Source organism: Poecilia reticulata, linkage group LG1 (genome assembly GCF_000633615.1).
Source record: "Poecilia reticulata strain Guanapo linkage group LG1, Guppy_female_1.0+MT, whole genome shotgun sequence".
NCBI lineage: Eukaryota > Metazoa > Chordata > Actinopteri > Cyprinodontiformes > Poeciliidae > Poecilia > Poecilia reticulata.
In genome coordinates this window covers 11,260,343-11,278,825 of record NC_024331.1, presented here as the reverse complement: position 1 = coordinate 11,278,825, position 18,483 = coordinate 11,260,343, and the positions used below count along the sequence as shown (strand labels likewise).

Here is an 18,483-nt window from a genome sequence, read left to right as displayed (position 1 = left end):
AGGTTTCCCACTAGGTGGGTAAAATATACAGATATTGACGTTTTGTACATGCAACTCTTCATATTGTAACAGTGAATATGAAGTGAAATGTTTCCCAAATATTATTGCTTCTTTCAGAATAAGAATTATTTTCTGTATTCTGGCTATAAGAATGTTTGTGGATTAGTTTGTAAAACACTTTGAAGTTTTCTACAACTTCTTTAAATTTAACACCACAGTGTTGTGGCTGTTCAGGTGTATTTCTGAAGTGGACATGTTAAGTGCAATTTGAAATAAGAAATGTAAAATATGATAAAAATACATTTTTATGTTTATTTGATTCCTATTCAAGACACTTTGATAAGAATGACTAATATGTCATATAGGCGGCTACACAGTATCTTTGGTTGGTGGTGTGCCTCGAGATTTCTTCAATTAAAACAATGTACCTTGGCTCAAAACTCCCCGGTAGGGACGATTGTGTCCTGTCGAAAGACACGAAAGGGAACCAAGACAATGACATCTTATGCATTTTTGAATCCAGGTAGCTCGGCTTCCTTTGCTACAGAGTCACTGATTAATCAGTTGTGAATGCACATACTGTGGCTGGTCTGGAGATCAACAGACCAGATCAGAACTGGTTTGTTTTTCCCCTAACGGCACCACAACCTGCTGCGCAAACTCTGACTTGTCTATCTTATTATTTATGCAGCAGCAGTAGCAGCTCGCTCTGCTTCACTCCCGCATCTGCTCCACAATCCTCTGAGCTTGGATGTGGCACAAATTGCACCGATCTGAAATTATGCAGCCGACAGAAATACAGATGCTGTTGAGGAAAGCTGCTACCATGGAAATAGATTTTATTCTGAAATGATTCAGCTTCCATCTATCACCTAAAGTCTCTCCTCTTAGACTGGCAACTACTGGAGACTCGTAGCACCAGCATAACAACATTTCATATTCTGTGCTGCACGTTAAGCTGATTTTGTCAGTGCTTCCTTCAATGAGTGTGGGAAATTTTGGCATCAAAGATCAGCACAGGATCCGCTGAAGAGCTGCATGTTTGCCACCCCTGTGTTAATGTGCCCTTGTTGTAAAATTGAATGTTCTGTGTTAATTCATAATTAACTGACTTCAAGTTTAATTAACTAGTCTGAGGCAATATGTCAACTGATTTAGCTCTACAGTGTATTTAAGTACTGCTTCACAGTATTTTTATGTTTATGTTGTAACTTTGGTTATAATTAATTATTATTTTGCTTTGTTTACAGAAACCACACACCTACACATACTTTTGTGTATGTACATTCTGGCAACTTTTCAATATAAAGGGTGAACTTTGATTTGGACTTCTCCTTTGAATATTTATAAGTGTTCTGATCGGGCACTCTGAAGCGATTGCTGCCAGCTCAGATTCACAAACCCTTCTCAACACTGAAGCTGGTCGGAGAAGAACGAACGAACCGAACCATTTCCATATTCGTCAACCAACAGAAGCATGAAACCTTTTTCAAGAACCAGAGTAGTTCTCCAGGGGCATTATTACTCGCTATTGTTATAAACATTTAAATGCAGCTTTTATTTTTGATTTTCTAAGAGTTTTAATCTGATCAGATTTTGGTGGCTGTTTGCTGACCTTTTCTTTTAAAAGAAAATACGCAATATATGGAAAAGTAGACTGAAACCTAAGGCTTATAATAGTGAAAGTGTTACATAAGCTCTATTTTAAAAAATGAAAGAGAAATGTCAGCTTTCTGATAATTACATTATATTGCCAAAAGTATTTGCTCACCCGTCCAAATTATCGGAATAAGGTGTTCCAATCACGTCCTTGGCCACAGGTGTATAAAATGAATCATATAATGATGCAAACTGTTTTTACAAACGTGTGAAAGATTGGCTCGATCTCAGGAGCTCATGAATTCCAGCATGGAACTGTGATAGGATGCCACCTGTGCAACAAATCCACAAGTGAAATTTCCTCGATATTCCACAGTCAAATGTCAGCTGTATTATAAGAAAGTGGAAGTGCTTGGAAACGACAGCAACTCAGCCACAAAGTACACTACAGACCTCCAAACTTCATGAGGCCTTCAGATTAGCTCAAGAACAATGCGCAAAGAGCTTCTTGGAATGGGGTTCCATGGTGGACTAGCTGCATCCAATGCAAAGCGTCGGATGCAGTGATGTAAAGCACGCTGCTACTGGACTTTAGAGCAGTGGAGGCGCGTTCTCTGGAGTGATCACTTCTCCATCTGGCATTCTGATGGGCAAGTCTAGGTTTGGCAGTTGCCAGGAGAACAGTATTAGTCTGACTGCATTGTACCAAGTGTAAAGTTTGGTGGAGGGGGATTATGGTGTGGGGTTGTTTTTCAGGAGCTGGGCTTGGCCCCTTAGTTCCAGTGAAAGGAACTCTGAATGCTTCAACATACTAAGACATTTTGGACAATTCCATGCTCTCAATTTTGTGGAACAGTTTGGAGCTGGCCCCTTCCTCTTCAGAGCACAAAGAAATGTCCACAAAGACATGAATGGAGAGTCTGGTGTGAATGAACTTGACTGGGTTACGGAGCTTTATGTGACCTGACCTTTGGGATGAATTAGAGCGGAGCGTAAGAGCCAGGCCTTGTCATCCCACACCAGTATGTGACCTCACAAATACGCTTTTTGGAAGAATGGTCAAAAATCTCCATAAACACACTCCTAAACCTTGTACACAGCGTTCCCAGAAGAATTGAAGCTGTTCTGGCTGGAAAAGTGGACCAATGTCATATTGAACCCTATGGCTTAGGAATGGGATGTCACTTAAGTTCATATGATTCATGACAGACGAGTGAATACTTTTGCCATGAATCATATGGCAAAATAGTATATGTTTATTTCTGTGCACTCCATACTTCTGCATGAATTACTGGATTAATGCGGCGTGGTATAGAGGCAATCAGTCTGTGGTTCTGATGAGGTTCAGGAAGTCCAGGTTGTTTTGAAAGCTGCCTTCAGGTCATGTGACTTGTTGGCTCTGGTGTATCTCATCTTCCTCTTGGCAACACTGTGGAAACTGCGAGATGTTCAGGTCAGGTCAGTTTGCTGGACATTCGAGAACAAACTCCAAGGTCATTTACTGCAGGCTGGTCCAAAGTTCTGCTGGTAAATGAAATCAACATCTCCATAAAAGCATAGAGTTCTTTAGAATGTCTGGTAGACGACTACTTACTAATTACTTGAGAAAACCCAGTGGACCAGTGGTACATTTAAAATTTTGACTATCAGTATAAAATTGGCAAAATTCACACATTGTTTAATGTTTCCTATAGATGATCCTGATTTGATTTAGAGCCAGTAGGTGATCCAGATGCAGCCAGAAAAGTCAAATTGCCCTTTACCACACCGACCCATCAGAAACCAGCTTCAGCATTGAACTTACTGATGATAAAACCCAACAGGAACACAGAACTGCACTGCTTCACCTTTAGGATGTACAGAGCTCAACAGCTGGACTGGAAACCACAGCCTGTAATTTTCTTGGTTCAGTAATGACATGGTTGAGCCTCTAGAGGGCAGAAATGAGGGTAACGAGGAGCCCCTGGGATTACGGTCCCTCATGGTGAAATTAGGCTAATAAAAAATATGTGTGTTCCCTGACACTGACCTGGTTTACTTTCTTCTCACCCACCTTTAACTCCTTCCTGACCCTCTGTTTTGCAGCCGGAGGTGGATTTCTTCGGTCGAGCCGTCTGCCCCAAACCTCAGAGGCCCCTGCTGTCCTCAGATTCAGGTACTGTGTGTGTAAAGTCACATCATCACGACTTCACTCAAACCACAGCTGATAAAGTGTGTGATCGTTCTAATTGTGGTATCCTGTAAACTCACCAAAGAAATTACATTAAAGTACATCTTACCTCTCAAAGGGCCTCAAACCCATTTTACAAATATAGACATCCAAAGATAACTTAATTTATTAAAGATTACATTATTAGATTACAGAGTACTCTTTACTGATGTATTATCAGAATGGCTGCAGAATCCTATTGTTAGAAGCTTAGTTTGAGGAGACTTTCTGTGCAGTTATTGAACGACTCAGTTAGTTTTGTTAGTGCCGTCTCAGGCCCAGGTTCTGCATTGAGTGGTTCAGGTACTTAAAGCTCTAACTGAAACCCTGAAAACAGTGGAACAACAGGGTAATTACGCTGGAACAGCAGAGCTCCTAATCCTGAGTGGCTGATCACTACAGTTACCTGCTGCTGTCCTTCAAAGACATAGAGTTAACTTTGTTTTCTAACCTTGGATTTTCATCATTGTTCCCTAACTTAATTTATGCTAAACTTAGGTCTTGTTTTCATTGACACAGAGCAGATAGAGACATTTGGGAGAAATCTGTATGAAAGTAAATATGTATCATCAGGATTTGAATAAAATTTTGTTTAACTCGTTTTTATTTATTTTCAAAAACAGAATGAACATAACACAGAGCAGGGGTAGTTATAATACAACATGACGTGTGTGGAGCTCAAATGAAAAACAAAAAAAAACCTGGGATTAAGAAGAAAAATAATGAAACAAAATAATTAAAAGAAATAAAATATTAAAGTAGATAAATATAAAGGTATTAGAGATTATTTCCAGTTGAATACAAGCTCTCCTTTAAGGAGGTCAGAACGTAGGGCCTTAAAGTTTTCAGTTTTACCACTAAGTTTTGCACTTAAGACTCTCCATTGGAATAATTCCAAATATTTCTCTGTGCCATTGAGTTACCGTAGGAGGCTTATCACATATCCAGTTTCGCAAAATACATTTCCGACATAAAAATTGTAGTTTATTGGTCAGCTGGAGTGGTTTACCTTTTATTATTTTATCTGGGGAAGGCAGTCCCAATGGGCACTGTCCTGGATCTTTACAAACTCTAGTCCTTCTAATCAGTGCACATTTCCAGAACCTGGATATTAAAGGGCATTCCCAAAAAAGATGAAGATAAGTTCCAATGCTCGTCCTACATTTTTGACACAATGGTAATTGGTTGGGTTTTATTTCATTAAGAAAATATGGAGTCCTGTGTTTTCTATGCATTATCTTCTATTGAATTTCTTCAAATGTATTAATCAAAAACAAAGAATGGGATCATTTAAAGCAGTTTTCTCCCTTCAGACTTTCCCCAGATCCTCCTCCCAATGTCTGAGGAAATGTCTAACGCAAGGAACAAGAAACACTTCCTTATAAAACATTATAAAATCTCGAAATAAAACCTGTATTTAAGGTAAACTTGATAAGGAACTTTTCTGTTGGCCCTGGAAGCGTGCAAGGGTCCTGGGGCAGCCAGATGTTACAAAGTGACAAATTTGTAGGTAAGCATAGAAATCCTTGGTCGAGAGGCCAAAGTTATTTTGAAGCTGGGCAAAAATCTGCTATTATTTTGATGCCTTTTTTGTGCCAGTTTCCAAATACTGCGGAACCCCCACGTGGGAGGAAGTCTTTATTGTGTAATATAGGCAAGAGAATCCTTCCTACCAACAGAATTGTTCTTGCTTGCCAACTTTTTGCTGTATTTATCCTCCCTCTTCAAACAGGAATTTTTTATACTTGGAACCGCTCTTAATAAATTAAAGCGACAACATGACCTCTTTTCGAAAGGTGCTTCCTGGCCTTTAAAATAATTGTGAAGCCACTCATTAATGATTTTGCCATAATAAGCCCAGTCATAATGTTTAATGTTAGGGAAGGACAAACCCCCTTTAACCTTTGACAGTTGCAGAGTTCTCATACTCAACCTTGGTGTTTTCCCTTGCCATGTAAATTTTGGAAAAGTCCCTTTCGATTTTTTTTAGCTATCTTAGAAATATAGAGTGATAATTGCATTGGGTAAAGTAATCTTGACAGGATGTTCATCTTTATGAGACTTCTTCTCCCCATCCATGAAATTGACAGATCCATCCATCTAGTAAAATCTTTTAATATCTTTTTGTACTTTAGCAAGATTATTTTTCAGCAAGTCCCCATATTAGGCCTTATCACCCCCCAGACATTGAAATCCTGAATCAGACCAAGACAAAGGGGATGAGTATTCTATCGTAGAATATTGAATCAGTTGAAAGTTCCGTTGGCACTGAAATTTTAATGTTGTATATTTGTACTTACTCTCTGTGTTAAAATATATCCAGAACACATTTTAACTTAAAAAAGGTTCATTATTATTTTTACATGTTAACTTACTCAGACAGATCATTTTTATGGTTAAATGCCTCATTTTGGAATTTCTTTTGGTAATCTGTGTTTGGTACGTTAAAGTTGATGTTTAAAAGCTGTTTCCTGTCCCTGCAGGTGAGAAGTGTGCTGTTGTTGCGATGGGAACAGCCGTGGGAAACAGTGATGTGTGGTTCCGTTTCAACGAAGGCATGTCTAATGCGGTCAGACGCAATGTTTACATCAGAGAGCTTCAGTAGCACTCCTCCTGCATAAATTGATTGACATCAACATGCTTTGTTAATTCAAACAGTGTTTATTTGAATTGACAGTCCAAAGAGACAAAAAAAAAGAACATTGCGAAACCCAAGGAAAGATGTTCCATGTTGCACACTCAGTCTGACACATCAAGCAACAACATCCAGAAATCTCCAAATAAATAAACAGAAATGAAAGCAATGATGTTTGGGAGTGAATTAGTGAAGCGAGGCGGTGTGAGAGTGCATGCTTTTTGTTTTTTCAGATTATATACATCTTTGATTGTGTGTCACCATTAGAGGATCACACACTTGCCCTTTTCTACCCAGGGGTTGGCTCGCATCAGCTCAGGGTTCAGAAATGGATCTTCACAAACACAGCCTTCGATCCACTTCACCAGCCTGCAGAAACAAACCATCATTACCATGAGCGAGTTCATTCCAGAATGGCAGAGAGAGGTGTGTGTGTGTGTGCGTGGTTTTCTTTGTTTGTTTAATGCCTTGTGGGGACCATTTTCCTGACACAGGCTTCGGTACCCCCGCCTTGTGGGGACCGAAGCCTTGTCCCCACAAGGGGAACACTGTTTTTAGGACTAAGGTGTGAATTGAGTTTTGGTGAGGGTTAGTTATGTAATGGTTAGGATTAGGGTAAGGTTTAGGATAGCGGTTCTCAACGTGGGCGGTACCGCCCCCCAGGGGGCGTTCAGAGGACTGCAGGGGGGGCTGGCGGACATTTTTACAAAAGGGGGCGCTGGGATGCCTTTGGGGGGCGTTTGGTCGAAGGTAAACTTTACACCTTAAATGCACAACAATACCAGTTTAGACTTTGAGCAACTTGGTAAAACTGTCTTGTGTAACATTAAAACATACTTGGCTGCAACTGTATAGATGGCAGCTCTTCTTCTATTCAGTGTCTGTTAGCTTCTGTTAGCTTCTTGGCGCAGCTCCGTTCTCCTGCTACTGGTGGAGTAAAATCACGATACCCTTACTGTGTATCCCTCTGAAAAATGAACCCATTTAAATAAAGAAATCCCTCCATAGGTGATACCACGATAGAGAGCGTTCATTTTATAGCGTTAATACGGAGCTGTAAGTGGTCCGGTATGAAACGGGGGTCATAGAACAACACAGCACTTTTAAATTTCAATAATCAGAATGCAGAAATTGTTTCCGTTGTTTTAAAAGGTTTATGTCAGTCTGCCTTTTCCCCATCGATACGTTTTCTGACCGCCCTGCACCTTAGGGGGTTAAAAAAACGACGTGCACATTGCGCAAAATTCTGAAACAGGAGAAGCGGGACATAAAACAGAGCGACGAACTAGATGTGAATTATGGCATAAAAACAGAGAATCCGACGCTGAACAGTAAAAAATCAACACCTGATGTGAAACATGACGATGAGGCGGCGCAGCAGGTGATGAGTGAAGATTACTGATGGTCAATAAATGATAAAATAAATGTAGCAACAGGAAAGAAACTAAATTGGACATAGCAATAAACCAAGACAGGATAAAACTAATCAAAGGAAACTAAATGGAAATGAATGAAGAACAAAATGCAAGAATAAACTAAGAAACTAAAGTAAATACAGAGGAATAAACTGGTATGGCAAGACCTTTAGAGCAATAATTAATACAGAGACTGTATGGCAAGAATAAACGGACACTATTTCTAGATAAAAGGTAAAATAATATTGTTGAAATGTCATGGGTTTGTTGAGACCACATTTAATACTGAGAATAAATATATCTTACAGACCATAACAGTAAAGAACTGATCACTTATTTATGTTTTAATTAGATTTGATATATTTATTTCTTCAATATTATTTTTCATGTCAGTGTTAATGTCATGAGGCTGATGACTCCATGACACTTTAAGAACCAGATTTGTTCTTTGTAATTTCTGTCCAGTAAAACTATTAATCTATAAATCAATAGACAGRTCTATATAAAGATATAATCCATGTTTCTGTCTCATATTTGTATGGCATTAAAAGGACCTTGAACTTTAGTTTTTCCACTGAAAGCTCTGGTTTATACAATAAATGCCATGTGGGTGAAGTTTTATGGATGATACTCTGATGTCCCATTCTCCTGAAGGCAGCACAGAGCTGCACCACCAGAAACTGACAAACACTGAAGAGAAGAAGAGTTATGATTAATGTAGTTACAGTTCTATCCATGTTTTAATGTTGCAGAGCTCAGTTTGCAAATAGTTCAATGTTTAAACTGGCATGTTGTTCATATTTTATCTGGTCATTTTGTGGAATGTTTAACAACTAGAAAATGGCAAAGAATAAGAATATTGTTTCCACTCTGATTGGCTGCTGTTAGACCTACAAACTTTAACTTGAATGTTCATTACATTTTTTGTAGACGCTTGTGAAAATAATTTCTATTCCCATGACTTTTTTGTTCTCTGGGAAATTATTTTTGATTATAAATACAGAAACAAGCATAAAAATCAAAACATCTACAATAGTGATAGTAATATTATTAATAAAATAATGGTCAGTGTAAAGTAGCCTGCAAATTCTTTGGTGGGGGGCGGTGAGGGACCTTAATGAAGGCTGGGGGGGCGCTGGGCTGAAACAGGTTGAGAAACACTGATTTAGAATGTAGAAATGAATGGAAGTCAATGGAAAGTCCCCACAAAGTCCCCCATGCAAACATGCGTGTGTGCGTAAGAGAGAGACAGTTCATGCTCCACTCACTCTGTCACAGTAATGGAGGATTTTTCTCTGTTTATCGCCAGTTGATACTGAAGACTTTCCACTTCTCTCTTCATCTGTGGGACGTCTAACTCTGCCATGATGCAGCTGCTGTGCTACACACACGCACACACACAAGAACATTTTAAAGTATTAAGTCACTTAAATATTCAAAACACACTCAGTCTAGCTATTTGCTAGTTGAATCTTACTGCATTTTGTCACACAAACTTAACCCTTAGACGAGACCTAAGAAGGGAGGCCCAGGCTTCCCTCTCCATCAGCCACTTGTTCCACCACCCTCTGAGGATGTAGAGCTGGTCCAGTGTTCCACGACTAAGATAAAAACCACTCTACTCTTTCTGAATATGAGGTTCGACTATCCAAAAGACCCTCCTCTCCAGGATCCCTGAATAGACCTTACCAGGGAGGCTTAATAGCATGATTCTTCTGTAATTGGAGCACACCCTCTGGTCCCCCCCTTTTTGAAGAGTGTATGTGTGTGAACAACTGGTCCAACACCTCAGTCTGCCAATCCAGGGGGACTTCCCTGTTGTCCATGCAATATTGCAGAGTCGCGTGAGCCAACACAACCCTACAACATCCAGAGCCTTAAGGAACTCCRGGCGGAYCTCATCCACCCCCGGGKCCCTGCCACCGAGGAGCTTTTTGACCACCTCGGCGACCTCGTCCCCAGAGACTGGAGAGTCTGACCCAAAGTCCCCAGGCTCAGCTTCCTCAACAGAAGGAATGTTGGTGGGATTGAGGAGGTTTTCGAAGTATTCCGCCCACCGGCCCACAACGTCCCGAGTTGAGGTCAGCAGCGCACCATCCCCACTAGAAACAACAGTGTTGGTGCTGCAGTGCTTCTCCATCCTGAGGCCCTGGAAGGTGAACCAGAATCGATTCGAAGCCGTATGAAAGTCTTTCCCCATGGCCTATTTCAATTCCTTCCAAGCCAGAGTTTTTACCTCAGCAACCACCCGAGCCACATGCCGGTACTCATCAGCTGCTTCTGGAGTCCTGCAGGCCAAAAAGGCCAGATAGAACTCCTTCTTCAGCTTGACAGCATCCCTCACCGAATGTGTCCATCAATGGGTTCAAGGGTTGCTGCCGTGACAGGCACCAACAACCTTGCTGCCACAGCTCCAATAAGTCGCTTCGACAATGGAAGTGCAGGACATGGTCCACTCAGACTCAATGTTCCCCACCTCCTCATGTTCAAAGCTATCTCGGAGATGGAAGTTAAATCTCCGTCTCACATCAGACTCCGTCAGACGTTCCCAGTAGACCTTCACTACACGTTGGGCCTACCAGGTCTGACTAGCGACCTCCCTGTTCACCAGAGCCAACTCACCACCAGGTAGTGGTCAGTGGACAGGTCCACACCTCTCTTCACCTGAGTGTCCAAGACATACGGCCGCAGATCCGACGAAACGATGACAAAGTTGATCATCGAACTGCGGCCTGGGGCATCCTGGTGCCAAGTGCACATATGGACACCCTGATGCTTGTACATGGTGCACATGATTTAATAAAAATAAAAAAGAAACATGACATTGTGAATTTTATTGAAGGGTATCAGAGTAAAGGAGGCTGAATTCATAGGCAAACTTCAGATTTATATTAATGTGGTCTGAAACAGAGTCGAGACAAAACCCAACAAACGTTTGTGGTGTGACCTATCAGTCACCTTTTGGAGCTCCACTTAAACTCCAAATTATTCATATGTCTGGTAGATTTAGGCTTAATGTAATCTTTGTGGGGGAATCCAGAGTTCCAACTAGAATTCCATAGTGAATCCTTGGAAGGAGCAAAGGTTTATAGGGTGATGGCATGAAGGGTTTTCAACTTTAGACATCACTAAAAAGTCATCAGTGGAAACATGGGGCAGCTTGATGGCACAATCAATGTTCAGATTTTTACAAAATTATTAAGGCACTAATAACTAAAAAAAAAGATCATTGCATTAGAATGTGTTGAATCGTGAGCAGTTTGGAATATCTCAACTTGTTAAATCAAGTGTGGTGGGTATTTCAGCAGGAAAATGATTGGAACGTCAGTACGGAAATGGTTCACCACACAAATCCAATCTGCTCATTCACCAACAAGAAATCTTTAAAAACCTCGAGGGTTTTAAAGATTTTGAGAGCATATGAAATATTTCTCTCTGCATGGATGTCTATCCATCCATCAGAAAGGATGGATGGATGCCCTATATTTGTGGAACAACTGTTAATTTCCTTAAGTTTTGATTTTCCACACAATTCTTTTTTCCTCAAACTAAAAATTTAAATGTTCAAAAATGAACTCATTTTAAAGCTGGGATGGCACTATATGCTATTACATATACAGCATACAAATTTGAATAAAGCAAATTGTACTGAAATCTTGATCTATTTTCATCACAGTACTTGCATGTAGTGTCCTGAGTCTCATCTCAGCGGCTCAACCTATTTTATCAACTTTAATCATTTTTACACGTATTATTTAATTGCATTATTTTTGATCGTTCCGCCTTATCACGAGGTATATTTTAGTCGTGATGAACAGGAAGAAACCATGCATGAATTTGGTCTTCCTGTTTAAAGGCTTTTCATGGATCCATGTCGGCCCGCTGCCTTTCATTCCGACTCCATTCTCCAGAAAGCTGAGATGCTGACCACTGACCACTCTGGGGAAACTGGGCTGACATGTCGCCATAATAATGCATGGCTGCAGTCTTACCTTCCGGCCTGCCGGAGAGGACCGGTGGATGGAGGACCGGTGGATGGAGGACCGGTGGATGGAGGACCGGTGGATGGAGGACGCCGATCGGGCTTCAACGGTGACAGTATCCGCTTAAAGCGGCTTCTCTCCGGCTATTGCGAGGGAACAGGAGGCGTATAGGTTTGTCGGTCGGCTCTTCCCTGCGGTCCTCAGACAGCGACTGGATGCTGGCTGCGCAGCTCGGAGTGAGAAAGACGAGCTTCCTGATTTGACTATCAAACGAGGCTCAGGCACCTTTATGCAAATCCCGGCTGCGCTGCGGCTGGAAAGTCAGGCAAATCAGGACGAGAGCCGGAGGGAGAACAAGCAGGAATTTAGTTTTCTCTTCTAATGAGGCTGGTAATACGGGACGGGCTCCCAGAGACCAAGAGAATGAGAAATAGTTGGTTTAATACTTTATTCTTGAGTAATTGTTTTATGAATACCCACTCAGGGTTGCACAGTGGCACAGATGGTAGCAGTTTTCTTGCAGCAAGAAGGTTCTGGGTTCGAATCCCGGACCAGGTTCTTTCTGCATGAAGTCTTCATGTTCTCCTTGTGCAAGGCAGGTTCTCTCCAGGTACTGCGGCTTCCTCCCACAGGCCAAAAACATGACTGTTACATCAATTCTCTCTAAATTCTCCTTAGGTGAATGGTTGGTTGTCCTGTGTGTTGCCAAGGTGACCCCTGCCTCTCGGATGAAATGTCTCACTGGAGGTGGGCGCCAGCACCCCTCCAGACAGGGTGTAAGAAAATGGATGGATGTCTGACAAGTAAAAACAAGGTGAGGTAGAGCTACTTGTAAGAGGTTCTAGCCTAACAAGGATGACCAGCAATTATGTGAAAACATTAAGATACTCAAGATAACCAACATTCTGGGGAAAAGATTAGCTGAAATGAGTTCAGTGAGACGATTCCATCATCTACCATCTACATGGACCAGAGGAAGGTTTGCCCCATTACTCAGATGTTTGAAGGTGCAAAAGCATCAAGATTAAAATACAGAACTTCCTACCGTTTCATTCTTGGCCCATCTTTAATGGATAACTAAAATATATATTTTTTTAAATAACTTTACATGGAGAATTGTTCAGAGTTCAGTTTTGATTGACCCCTGCAAGACTCAGAACAAGCTTTTTACTTTTCAAAAATTTTAAAATATATAAAGCCTCATTAGAAGCAAACTTTAAAATTAAGGGGGGAAAAAATCCACAAAGCATTTGATACACTGTTCAGTGGTTTATTCAGCAAATACAACTGGAAAAAAAGGTTCTTCTTCAGATTACATCATTCCAGACTGCATGCAATTGTGTTTTCATCAACTTGTCAGAATCAGATTTGAATGCAAACAGTTGCATTCCAGTAGGAGAAAAATAAATGTAAGTTGGAACTGTAGCGAGGATGAAGAGATTAAAGCACAACTAACCCACTAATCATCTGTTTTGCTGATAAAACTGTACACTGGTTATTTAGGCTTATAGTTTTCCGGTTCTGTGTGAACTTTGGGGTTAAGGTTAGCAGGTGAAGCTAATAGCGACTAATGGCCGCTCTGCTCGCTCAGGACGGACAGATTGCAGCTCAGTGTGTTTTAAACAATCTGTGTAAAATAATGAAGAAATAGACCAGCAGCCTCAGAATCAAGTTAGAATCAGCAGCTGTGCTTCAGCTCATAGTAATGTCAGAAAAGTTGGCTTGTTCTGTCGTCATTAGCTTTAAATGTTTCAATCAGCAGCAAAGAGCCCAATAATGTGAGGCAGCAGGAAATACTACAAAAGCTTTTTGACATTTAGGTTTTTGTATCTTTTTCAGACCAGCCACAAAATCTAATTTCCTATTGGAGTTCTGAAAAAATCTCTACAGTCATTTAGAAAAATGTATAAATACAGTTAGAACGTGGATAAGTTGATAATAGAACTTCTGATCACATCCCCACATAATAAGAATTAGCTTTGCTGATTCCATGAACTTCAGTTTACCATAAAGGAGTCCCAGGATGAGCGGCGGTCTTCTGCGTTGGCTATTAATGGAGAACAAAAGTCTCTGTTAGGATTAAAACAATCTGTATAAAATAATGAAGAAATACATCAGCAGCCTCAGAATCCAGTTAGAATCAGGAGCTGTGGCTCAGCTCTCATAGTAGGTGTCAGAAAAGTTAGCTTGTTCTGTCATCATTGGCTTTAAATGTTTTCATCAGCAACAAATGAACTAACCTCTCTAACCCATCTTCATCCAGACATGTTTTCACTCCCATTCTCACCTGTAAAAAGATTTTTTCAAAGTTATGTCAAAGTGACAGCTCAGTGAAATAATGCACTGATAAACTAGCCTCAGAATCCAGTTGGAATCAGGAGCTGTGGCTCAGCTCTCATAGTAGGTGTCAGAAAAATGAGTTCATTTTGTCATCACAGGCTGAAAGCGGCCAAGACGGCGTTTTTATGAGCACGAGACTCACCAGCTGATCCACAGCAGATTTAATCCTGGGATTATAGCATCACCGTGGATTGAATTCATCCAGTTTAGACCACGTTCAGCCCTTTACATCATCTCAGTCTGTGAACAGAAACAGGCCAAACTACAGTTTCTAATGCTACACAATTCAAACAAAACTTGACTAAGCATTAACATTAAAAAAACGCACTTAAAACATCAGATTAATTATACTGACAAGAGCCCAATAATGTGAGGCAGCAGGAAATACTACAAATGTTTTTGACATTTAGTATTTTTTGTCTTTTTCAGACCAGCCACAAGCTAAAATAAGAGAAAACAGTTTTTAAACTCAGCATGATCATTTACTAAATAACAAAATCTACTTTTTATTTAATGGGAAAACAAAACATTAAACTGAACTTTGTGCTGCAAAAGATGCCTTGAAATTAATTTGCTGATGTTTTATATATTCAGACCTGATTTTGATATGGATGCTGTAATCTGCTATTTATTATTGTGTAGTGACTGGTGCCCAGTTTCCCTCTGTGCACCAGTCAGGTCCACTTACCGGTTCTGGTTTTGTGTGAAATTCTGTCCCGTGTAACAGGAGCCAGAGGCTCCGCCCACCATTTTCATGGCGCTTCTGATTGATTTCTTGGTAAAACTCATATAATTATGTCAAGGTTGTGTGTTTCAGTTTAATCAGCAGCTGCTGATATAAAAAGCAGCAACAAAATTGTCAAATAAATAAACTTAGTCTTGTGTGGACGTCTTCTTACAAAGTTTTGTGTTGTGTATTTAATCGCCAAGAGAACTAACTGGTCTTTTTCAAACTTTTGTCACTTAAGCTGGACAAATAAAAGTCAGTCACCAAACATGGTTTTCCACCACATTGTGTGTATTTATCATTTTTCATTGCTGATATAACTGGGATGGAAACTGCACATGAAAAATAGACTTTCTGAAAAGATGAGTGGCTTTCTGGAAAATCCCATTCTGATGTTAAATATTGTTGAATAAAAGAAATTTCGAGTTAATTTTTGGTGGCTCAATCATACCATCAAATATAATTATTAAGAAATTGAACATTTGCTCTTTATTTGCCAAAGCTAATTATTTTTCACCAACTCTTTAACTGTGGCTATGCCTCTTTGTGAACAACAAATCCTGTAAATTTGGAAACATTTGATCATTTTGTCAAAGTTAAAGGGGGAAACCAAAATATTTTAGCTGCCTGAAATAATCTGTTCCCCCTCCAAAGACCGTTGTACAAGAGAACAAGTTATTCCAGGCAGTGAAAATATTTGGTTGTACGAGTTTTTTACCAAGAATCTGGTCGCTGCAGTGCGCGCTCCCGACACAGGGGGGCGACAGATTTCCACACAACACCTCAACCCGACCAAAACTTCTTCGTGTCATTACCTTGAGAAGTAAGATTTGGTTAGTATAAAACAGGCTTTAATGTCGAAAATGACCAAATATTACAGGGTTACATTCACCATCCAGCGCTGCGCTCCACTCAGCTCACCTTAGGGGTGAATCCAAGTGAAGCAAAGGGCGCCGCGCGAGTTCTGCTCACCAACACCTGAGAGAGGCTGCAGACGCGGCGCCATGCTGCCGCAGCGCAGCGTCAAGCTGACGCGACGCAGCGTCAAGCTGACGCAGCGCAGCGTCAAGCTGACGCGACGCAGCGTCAAGCTGACGCAGCGCCATGCGGTTGGCCTCCATTTCCGTTATGTGCAACATGTGTAACATAAACCACCGACTTGTGGTTATGTAAGCCTGCCGCTGTACGCATGCAAGCAGCTAAGAGACAAAAGACAGAATCATTTATGCATAATATTGGTTAAGCAAATCTTTGAGTTCTATTAATTACACATTTCAAACCCCTGATAAATGTAGATTAAGGTTTAAATTGTGTACACAGAAAGAGCGACTGAATTTAGGGCATTTAATGCATTATGAAACTTTATCAAAGACAGAAAACCGAAGTTGACCGGGTTTCATATCAAACACTAAAATGAGTTAAAGCCCATATTTTAAAAGTAAACTAAACCACAATTTATGATTTCAAAGCAATCATGATAACATTGTGAGCCGTTCTGGCAGGACAGCCACGCGCCAACCCCACGTTGACTTGAAACTTGAACACGTGAAAAATACTCACCGGTTTTCATCGGTACACTGCGGTGACCCACGGCAGAAAGGAAAACTATATAATAAGTAAATTATAGTAATCTTTACAGCTCTTTTTAGGAACAGCTCAGCTCTCTTCCCATGTTGCTGTGAAAAGAAGGAACTTTTACCTCACCGCAGTAACTTCTTGGCTTCCGTAGCAAAGCCCCTCCCAGCCCCTCCAGCCCCTTCCAGCCCCTTCCAGCCCCTCCCATCGGACCTCGCAGCAGCTTCAGCAAACAGAAAGGGGCGGGAACGGACCGCCGTCAGCCTCATACCTTATTTGGAAATGGAACCATTGGATTCCGGAAATGAAGGGGGGGCTATTTCCTGTATTATTAACCACATGTGCAATATTTTATATATATATATATATATATATAAAATAAGAAAAATTTGGTTCTAAATTGCCTCCATGGCCCAGTGGGCATCTTATTTGTAGGATGTTTATATTAAATATAACACAATAAGTTGAATTAAAGTAGCTTAGTTTTAGTTTTCTATAATTTAAAACACAGTTCTTAACCTGTCGACTGAGCAGGTATCCACAGGGGGTCTTGGCTGTTTGTGTTTAACTTTTTGACCATCTTGATGAGATTTAAACAGATGGTGTAAAACTGAATGCAACATAGAATATCTATAAAACACAATCTAATTTGTAATCTCTCCTAGTTGTTAACATTTCTTGATTGAAATAGCCTAATTATAGTTTTCAGATTAATAATTTATTCTGCCCTATTGACCTTCATGTTACCTGTAGTTACAGCAGATTGTTTGCTAAATCTTTTGATTTGCCCTTTGTCTGTGTGGGAAACAATCAGGAGAAGTTCCAGCTTCACACTGATCTGTGAAAAGCCATAAAACATCCTGAGTTCAGGCCAGTGGAGGAGAATCTCTGCTTCCACTTTGTTTAGATAATGGCGACAACTGGTGTTTGATCATGAAAACAAATAGCAGGAAGTTTCTAACTTTAAAGAGGGTCAGAGACAGCTCCTGGTTGGATGAGCAAAGATACGCCTTATTTGAATAAATTAAAGACAAGAATACACCTTTACTATAAAACTTTGCACACAGGAGTGACAAATCTGATTTTGCTCTTTGCAATTCTCCAAAGACGTCTTTGCTTTTCTTTCTTTCTTCTTCTTTTCTATTTGTCTCAGGTAAATGAATGTCTTGTTTTAGTGTGTTTGAAGTATCTGTATTGTCAATGTGATTTTATACTTTTAAATGTTAGAATAAACTCTGAAAATGTATGACATAGAGCGTTGACTGTCATCTCTGTGTGGCTTTTGTTTCCACGCATGGAATCATTGAGTCCGGGAGCACAAGAGAATATAACGAGCCCGAAGTTAATGATTTTATTCTCTTAACAACATACAGACAGGAGCTCCTTAGTGTGTCTCCTTGGTTTAACACAACCCACTTCATTAATTTCAACAGTGGCAGTTATTCTCATAGACATGAATGCACCTTACCAAGCTCCGCCCAGAAACGCCCCTCGAAAGTCCCACTTGGCTGCATGTCTCACAAACAAAGCCTCGCGGTGCTTAGTTTCTATGTGTAATTTCATTTCGACTGACTCTCTGCAGAGTATTTCTGAGTCAATTAGTGTAGCATTTCTGCTGGATTTTCAAAAAATATCAGTCACGACAATGGACAGGGGAACCAACAAGTTCATGTCATCTTTTTTGGACGACATCAAGGTGTTTTAGCCACGCGATGGAGTCCCTAGGCCTTATACACTGTACTCAGTGCTAGCGTGGCTAACACGATTACAGTTTAGTAAAAAGCCTTTCCAGGTAAAATAAAATCTTTAATGTATGTCAGATACGGTACACATTGCATATTGATCTGTTAAGGTAACGCAAAGCTGTAACAGACAGGCTTCAGGATGAGGAAGTTGTATTGGTACTGCCATTATGCTGTACTTGGCTAAAAGGTATTTATAATGGATGTGTTCATTATTGACTTTTTTTTATCATTCACTAAACACAAAGAAAGCAAAGC

At 40.4% G+C, this 18,483-nt stretch overlaps 2 protein-coding genes across 7 annotated transcripts in view; one reads left to right on the top strand and one right to left on the bottom strand.

Annotated features, from left to right (window-relative positions):
- Positions 1-6,612, top strand: part of LOC103462877 (chromosome transmission fidelity protein 18 homolog) — a 50,082-nt gene extending 43,470 nt beyond the window's left edge. Inside the window, exons 7-8 of the mRNA XM_008405912.2 lie at positions 3,685-3,754; positions 6,292-6,612. Coding sequence (XP_008404134.1) covers positions 3,685-3,754; positions 6,292-6,413 — 192 coding nt within the window. The 3' untranslated portion in view covers positions 6,414-6,612. The remainder of the gene's footprint in view (positions 1-3,684; positions 3,755-6,291) is intronic.
- On the bottom strand, positions 6,454-16,615 carry LOC103462833 (guanine nucleotide-binding protein G(I)/G(S)/G(O) subunit gamma-13-like). Of its 6 annotated transcripts, XM_008405845.2 has the most exons (6): positions 16,469-16,615; positions 14,324-14,421; positions 14,082-14,128; positions 13,848-13,888; positions 9,127-9,239; positions 6,454-6,812 (listed from the first exon to the last, which is right to left on the bottom strand). In XM_008405845.2, the coding sequence occupies exons 4-6, from the start codon at positions 13,848-13,850 to the stop codon at positions 6,707-6,709; spliced, it is 222 nt and encodes a 73-aa protein (XP_008404067.1). In that variant the 5' UTR covers positions 13,851-13,888; positions 14,082-14,128; positions 14,324-14,421; positions 16,469-16,615; the 3' UTR covers positions 6,454-6,706. The 6 variants fall into 6 exon arrangements, with proteins under 6 accessions (XP_008404067.1, XP_008404122.1, XP_008404115.1 ...); XM_008405900.2 differs by lacking the exons at positions 13,848-13,888; positions 14,082-14,128; positions 14,324-14,421; positions 16,469-16,615 and adding exons at positions 11,851-11,902; positions 11,933-12,385 and having other exon boundaries at positions 9,127-9,234; XM_008405893.2 differs by lacking the exons at positions 13,848-13,888; positions 14,082-14,128; positions 14,324-14,421; positions 16,469-16,615 and adding exons at positions 11,851-11,869; positions 11,900-12,382.
- Positions 16,616-18,483: the final 1,868 nt, after the last annotated feature.